At 38.2% G+C, this 7,747-nt stretch overlaps 1 protein-coding gene across 8 annotated transcripts in view; it reads left to right on the top strand.

Annotated features, from left to right (window-relative positions):
• PDLIM5 (PDZ and LIM domain 5) overlaps window positions 1-7,747 on the top strand; it is a 238,739-nt gene that overhangs the window by 63,757 nt on the left and 167,235 nt on the right. For all 8 annotated transcript variants that reach the window (XM_019526196.1, XM_019526195.1, XM_019526194.1 and 5 more), the window contains exon 3: window positions 3,586-3,737. In XM_019526196.1, coding sequence (XP_019381741.1) covers window positions 3,586-3,737 — 152 coding nt within the window. The remainder of the gene's footprint in view (window positions 1-3,585; window positions 3,738-7,747) is intronic.

The raw sequence follows: 7,747 nt of genomic DNA, 5'->3' as shown, positions 1-7,747 counted from the left end.
CTGAGACTAATCTTAAGGATTCAGAGATTGTTGTGTTTTGGAAGTTAGATTCATAGCTAGTCTGACTTGTCATTTCAGTTCCTTATGTTTTCTTCCATACCTGTACAGAGGGAGTCAGTATGCATAAGATGGAAACTTGCCATCTCACTTTTTGACGTTATTAGTCCTACTGTTACATCAGCATTAAATATTTATGATAATTTATTTTTACACATTAGTCAATGAAACCATTATGCTTCCATCAGCATCTTTATGTAGTGGCTCTCTTCTTTTTCAGTTTAAGTACTTTTATTGCACACAATGAGCAGATGCCTATTACAGAAGGCCAGAATTTTCAAAAATAGCCAATACCTGACTTGACATATCTGATTTCCAGAAAATGCCAGATCTCCAGTCTCCGAAAATTAGCTCCTTTTGGTCCTCAAATTAGACATGAAAACTACATGGACAATATTAGCTAGTTGGATGCTTTAAAAGGGTTTTTTAAAGTGTCTGAACTTGTGAGACCAGTCTCTATTCTTTATGAACCATGTCCTTAACAATTTTGGACAAAGCTCTCTGAAACTATTCTTGCAGCTCTACAATCTTTTTCTGCCTTGGTAGAACAGAGAGTGAATTCTTCAAGCCCGAGTGAGTTTCTAATGGCGAAAAAGTTCTGGTTCATTTATTTTAAAACAAAGCAAAAACATGTTTCCCATATACATGTCTTTTGTCTAGTGGAACTGTTAACTGTTTTCACTCTTTCACTGTCTTGTTGTTGTACACTTTTTTTTTTCCTTTTTCAGCTTGATTTCCACTTATGTGTTCTATGGACACTGGATTTAATTTATCACAAAAACTGCATTGCAAAAAGAATCAGTCTTTTTCATCTTTATTTTTATATGTCATTAAGTCACTGAAAAATGTTAGTGTGCAACAGACAGGACCATTTTACATCTTTTTTAAGATTTGAAGATCTATTCATATATAACAACTAAACTAGTCATACCGTTTAGTCAATGTTTTACAGTATCTTGATTTCTCATATTATAGTGTGCGTGTTATGCAAGAGTTTGAGCAAAGGTTAGATCTGTGCAGGAACTGCTTGATGAATTGTGGCTCTCTTTCTGATAACTTATGAAAAATGTTGTGCTACACAAATGCCAATTCATCTGCATTTAATAGTTCTAAAACATACTTGGAAAAAGTCCTTTTATGTATGTTTTTTTTTTAATAGCCGCTTTTCATTGCCCATTTTATACTGCTGTTAAATATTTTAATAGTTCTAGTTCTAAGTATCCTGAAAATTGTCAGTCTTGACTCACTTCCAGAGTTAACTGTTTCTGATTTCCTTGTTCTAATGTTTTACATCTCTGAAATGTTGTGTAATTGTGCATGTGTATGTGTGAGAGAGACTTTTTAAAGCCTTTATTATAAAAATATTAAAAATAGAAAAGTGAAAGCGCAGAAGTGTTTGTGGCTTCACTCCCAGAAGCTGCACATGAAGCATTTGTCAGTAATAAAATAAGCATATTACCAGAGATTTGAAACTCCTCTCATTTGAAACTCCCAACATAATTCATGGGGTTATACATTTAGGACTAGTGACTGTCTTCCACAGCAGAATGTTAAGGGGCACTGTTGAAGCCAATGCTTGCAAACTGGTTTCTGTAGCTTTTCAAGATTGCCATCCTCAGTAGGAAATTTGCCAGGTGGCTTATGCTCCCTTCACCCACTTGATGAGGAATAGAGAAAATGTACAATCTTGAAGTCCAAGTCCAGCATGCTAAATAGGTTCACTAGGAAAGCAAAGAGTGGTTGCAGCTAAGGGCAGCTTGGGGGAAGGGGGGGTATGGTGGGGAAAAAGAGACTTAAAAAAAATCCTTTATTATAATAATAATTTAAAAAAAAAAAAAAAAGGTGAAAGTACAACACTGTGTGTGGCCTTGCCCCTAGGGCCAAGCATGCATTGCTTGGCAGAAAAAAAATACTCGTCACCAGAGATTGAAACACCCTCCCCCCAGTGTCTTCCATGATGTATGATAATTATCCCTGGTCAATAAGTGGGATGTATACAGAATTTAATTAATCATCGACTATTTCTTACTAGTGTTCAGCTGCCTTGGCTTCCCACTTAATAATATGTAGCTCACATTCCTCCCATTCACAATCACATATTGTCTCTGTATTTCTATGACACAAATGTACTTATAAGGAAAATATTTAACGTGTTTGCCCTTCTATCCAAGCGGGTGCAGATTTTAGGGCTTTGCCCAATGATTTTTCCACTGGATAAATTCTGTACAGTTAGCAACAGCTCCCTGATAAAGAAACTAAATCCCAGAACTGACAACGGTTCCATTTCTTTTTCGAAGATTGAATCTTGTTTATGTACTAAGAAAACTGTCTGTCAATATGCCAGAAGAATGCATGTAGTTGGTTGTGGTAGTTATTTTTGCTTTTGGGGTGGGGGATCTTTGGATGTTTCTTTGTTTGTTTATTTGTTGTAATATGTTAGCATCTGGAAGTAAAGCAATTTGTACCATGTCTGTTCAGGAAACTATAGGCAGGTATAAAATGATCCACATATTGCAAGCCACTGATGTAAATTAATTTGTAAATCCTTCAATGTGCTTGTTTAATTTTAGTTCAGTTTGAGAGGATGAAGGCGATTTGTAATTTAGTGGCATCAAATGAAAAGGTGAAATTATTGTTCTGTAGGGGGTTAATAAAACCTAGTCTAACACAGACTCTGCTTAGCTCTTATATCCAAATGGGCTGAAGGGGGATTAAGTTGAATTTTTATAGTGGGTTTGATCAGAGGCAAGCTTTTAAAAAAGTCTCTCTTATCCTGGCTAGAATATGTACTGTGGTTACTAGAAACAAACTTATTATTTTTTAAAGGAGGTGGTGAGGTGGGGGAGATAGATATCAGAAGTAAAGGAATTCTATCAGGTTGAATTTTGGACTGTGATAGTAGGCAGTGGGATGGGAAAGTTCCGCTATTGATGAAATACTCTATACTCATATTCAAGCCCTGGACATTCCTGCACAATTATAATAAAATTATATTGGTTAAAAAGATGGTTTATATTTTAAAACTAGACTAGAAAGTCTGTTTCATACAACTTTTCATCTGCTTCTGAGAAGAGAGAGAGAATTGGACCTTAAGAGATGAAAAGCTGCAATTCAAAAGGAAGTGATCCACCTCTCTCTTGTACTTATATTCCCACTTCTTTAATGGTAGATGAGCAGGTCTTTTAGCTTCTGAAACAGAAGTTGGATTCTGTTTTTAAGAATGAGCACATTTTAAACCCTCATCAATTTTCTTTGTAACATAGGTATCTAGAGATGAAGTAAAGGCCATGACAAATAGAATTACAAGGTCTTTTATTATTAACTCTTTGACCAGACAGACTGTAATTATACAGTAACATACCACAGAGGGACAGAATAATCCATGTAAGAGATATGTGCATGTATACTCTATACTGAGTACACAGATAAGCACAAAATTGTGCCAATAATCTGTGTTGCTGTATTCAAATAGCACTAAAGTAACCCAAAGAAAAACCTTACTAACTCATTGCTTTTATGTTGTTGCAGTTAAGTGATGGTGGCAAGGCAGCTCGAGCAAATGTGGGAATAGGCGACGTGGTTCTCACCATTGATGGCATAAGTGCAGATGGGATGACTCATCTGGAAGCACAAAACAAGATTAAGGCCTGCACAGGAAATTTGACTATGACTCTGCAAAGGTAAAAGTTATTTTCTTTTTAAAAAAAATAAACAAAATTAATAATTTTTAATCTCAATTGCTTTCTGGCTGATAACTTGTAAATGTGGTTACCTATGTGCAGTTAATGGCCATAACTGTAAGGTAATGTCTTGGTAGCCTTAAATGCATCTCTGTGTACTGCACCCCAGACAACTCTACTATGAACAGAGAAAGGCTTTTTCCAACCCACTGTTAGTCCATCCTGTGTAGGATAGACTTTTAACTCTGGTTTCCCCTTTTCAAGATCTGTTTTGTTGATACTAAAGAGTAACGCTGAGGAGATTTAAACTGAACTTTTTGCCTTCCCCCTTCCCAGGCTTGGATGCTTCTAGGGTTCCACCCTTCAGACTACTCAGCTCATACTCTATGGCTTCTTTTTCAAAAACTTTTCCACCTCTTTGTCTGAATGAAAGAAGTTGCTTGTTTCAATGATTCAGTGATCATTAAGTCCCCAGCTTCCCCCTTCCCTTTGGCTGCTGATAGTGGGAAGAGTAACAATTAAATAGCTATATTGAGAAAGCATTGATGTTTACTAGCTTCATAACCATCATGTCTGCTAGACTTCTTGTGAATAGAGTTAGATAGAATATCCAAATAGAATTAGATAGGATATCCAAAACATGAGTGGCTATCCTATATTAGTGGATTCATAATTGCTAACACAAACAGAATTTTAAAGAGAAGACTGTCTCAGCTTGACCAGTGTCTGTTAACAGGATATACTGCTTCAGGCAAACACTGCCAGCCTGTTATGGGTGGCTTACAACAGCTGTGTTCATTATACTAACAGATATGTACGTAAAGCTTTCTTCAGTGAGGAAGAACTACACTGAGAAGGCTGTTAACCCCATGCACTAGTAGAACATGTCGCCCTTTTTTACATTTTTCTCTTTTAAGTGAGTATTTAAGGTAGGTTGTAAAGAAATGACAGGAGATAAAACATTGTTGTTGATATGGGATTTGAGCCATGTTTGATTCAGAAGTTGATATTTAGGGCAGATGGTAAGAAACTGGTTAAAGTCAATGCCACCAGAGGCTATGAAACTATATATTTATTTGTCCTAGCTAATACATACCATTTTGAGCAGTGGCTCCCAACCTTTTTTTTTTTTTTGCTGTGACCCTAAATTCAGGTCATGACTCCTGCCCCCATAACTCACTCATGCCCAGCTGTGCCAGCAGAGCACAGACCAGGCCAGGATTGCAGGGGACAGGGGCGGGCAGCAGCAGTCATGTGCGAAGGGCAGCCCCACAGCCCTGATTTGGGTTGCAACCCAAGGTTGGGAGCCACTGATTTTAAGTATTTGGATTTTAGATTTATTTTAAATTGAAGGAGAAAACATTTTGTTTCCCTGGAAAGCAAGCTTGGGACCTTAACAGAATATGCACTACTTTCCAAGAATTACGTAGAATTATCAAAATGATTATCCTTTTTCTATTGGAAGGACAGACTGTAAAAACAGAAGGCACTCTTTTACAGGGATTATACGTTTTCCAGCTGTCCAGACTGTCATTTCTCTTTGTTCTCTCTGTTCTCCTTGAGCTTTAGGTAAATTCTGTTACCCAGATGATCCCATTAATTTACTGTACCAGGAAGATGGCAGGAGATAGCTTTCTTCTGGTTTTCACTGGCCCTCAGGTGCCTATGACAAGGAGAACCTTCTGGTTCTGTTCCTGGATGGAAGGGCAGGCTGGAAATCAAATGGAAATCACAGTCCTCACCTGTAGTGTATATGCATCTTATTTGAGGAAACCAGATGTTAGAAGCACGTGTAGGAAATAAGGTCATTATGTGCAGTTTGGGGACTGACTGGCTAAACAGCAGCTCTGCAGAAAAGGACCTGGGGGTTACAGTGGACAATAAGCTGAATATGAACCAACAGGGTGCCCTTGTTGCAAAGAAGCCTGACAGCATACTGGGCTGCATTAACAGGAGCCCTGCCAGCAGATTGAGGGAAGCGAGTTTTCCATGGTATTCATCAGTGGTGAGGCCACATCTGGAGTACCATTTTGGGCCCCTTACTACAGAAAGGATGTAGACAAGTTGGAGAGAGTCCAGTGGAGGGCACTGAAAATGGTTAGGGGACTGTGGCACATGATTTTCAAGGAGAGGCTGAAGGAACTGGGCTTATTTAGTCAGGAAAGAGAAGACTGAGGGAGGATTTAATAGCAGCCTTCAATTATCTGAAGGGTGGCTCCAAAGAGGATGGAGCTAGACTGTTTTCAGTGGTGGCAGATGACAACAAAGAGCAATGGTCTCAAGTTGCAGCACGGGAAGTTTAGGTTAGATGTAAGGAAAAACTGTCTCACTCAGAGGATAGTAAAACAGTGGAAGAGGTTACCCAGAGAGGTGGTGGGGTCTCCATCCTTGGAAGTTTTTAAGACCTGGCTAAACCTTGGCTGGGATGATGTTGGGGATGGTCCTGCTTTGAGCAGGGGGTTGGACTAGATGACATCCTGAGGTCCCTTCCATGCTAATTTTCTATGATTTTATGATTCCATCATGTCAGCCAGTCACAAGAAGCCCAGATTTCCATTGTCTTTACAATTAGTCCACCTGCCATTTTTCCTTTCAGTTATAGTTATATCACTTACAGCATCTTCATCACCCAAGAACAGTCAGGAAGCCCAATGACTCATTTTTTGAAGTCCTCTTGACTGAATTTCCTACAGGCAGTTCTGGAGAGAAATGGTTTACTTGTCCTCTGCTTCCTCACAAATTGCTGGCAAAACTAAAGGAAAGATGGTGGGATTGATAGTCAGGTCTCATTCAGACACCAGGCCTGTCTGGGCTTGCTGCTTTCTAGATATGAATATGATTACTTAAAAGGTTTGGGATTCAAGTGAGCTAATATTAAATGAGTTAGTCCTTTTAGCCCAATACAGGATCTGACTCATTGGAGCCTGCTACATGACAACTGAAGGATGTGTCATTTATCTCAGGATTACCCTGCTGCAGATCAAAGAAACAATCCTCTCATTCCAGTCCCAGCATCTTTTCACTATGTGAGGGGGACTGATATCCTGCCTTGAGGTCATGCCAGTTCATAGTTCCATGTTTTCCAGCTCTTTCCAATCCTTTCCCAATCCCATAAGAAAGAAGTATTAGGTAACTCTCTCCTAGATCCCTTGGCTATGAATACATCACAGCTTTGGTTGTTCAGTAACAAAATTGTTTTGATTTTTTTTTTAAAGTAAAGGGGGAAGGGTGGAGAGCATCTGTGTGCGTGCTTTTTTTTTAAAGATTGGTTTGATTCATAATAACTACAGATACTAGCTGCTTGTAGGAGGCATTCCTCTCAGGAGAAATTAAGGCAGTCTGATGAGCTTTATAAAATGACTTCTATTTTTTAAGGGAATTTTTTTAGGGATTATTTTCCCCAAAAGACTGAAGTAATGAGGGAGATGCTAAGGTATGATGTTAGCTCAGGATAAAGAATGTTTTAAAACAATGTGATATTTAAAATAGGTAGGAAAATCTGAGATTTATTATAAGCAACTTTCTTCTGTGGTGTTTTTCTACTTGTTTTTATTTTCGCTCTTTGTTATGTATTAACACAATGCCAAAATGTTTGACTTTCAAATACACTGCTAGACTACCCATCCATAGAACTGAATAAGAGGGGATGTGGCTTGCACAGAAGAGGGAATTTCACAGATAGCAGTTCCCTGTTTTATTTTGTTTTTAATATCTGTCAAGGTATCCTTGCACTGTACAGAAAAGGATGCATGGTGGTGGAGAGACCATAATAAACCAGGAAAGGGTGGAACTTAAGGAATTAGAAGATACTGGGGGGTGGGGAGGATTAATATGGTACCGAAAACATAGTGCTTCTGCTTTTTTTTTTTTTTTTTTTTTCTTAATTACAAAGGTACTTTGAGTTGTGGTATAGTTGACATATGTTGGTGTAGTTTTACGATGCGGTTAAAGATGAGGAAAGAGGCCATCATTTCTTATTCAGTTAGATAGCTGAGTTATAATCAGGATAA

Source organism: Gavialis gangeticus, unplaced genomic scaffold, assembly GCF_001723915.1.
Source record: "Gavialis gangeticus isolate Ggan-Ray unplaced genomic scaffold, GavGan_comp1, whole genome shotgun sequence".
NCBI classification, from domain to species: domain Eukaryota; kingdom Metazoa; phylum Chordata; order Crocodylia; family Gavialidae; genus Gavialis; species Gavialis gangeticus.
This window is presented reverse-complemented; position numbering and strand designations above follow the sequence as displayed.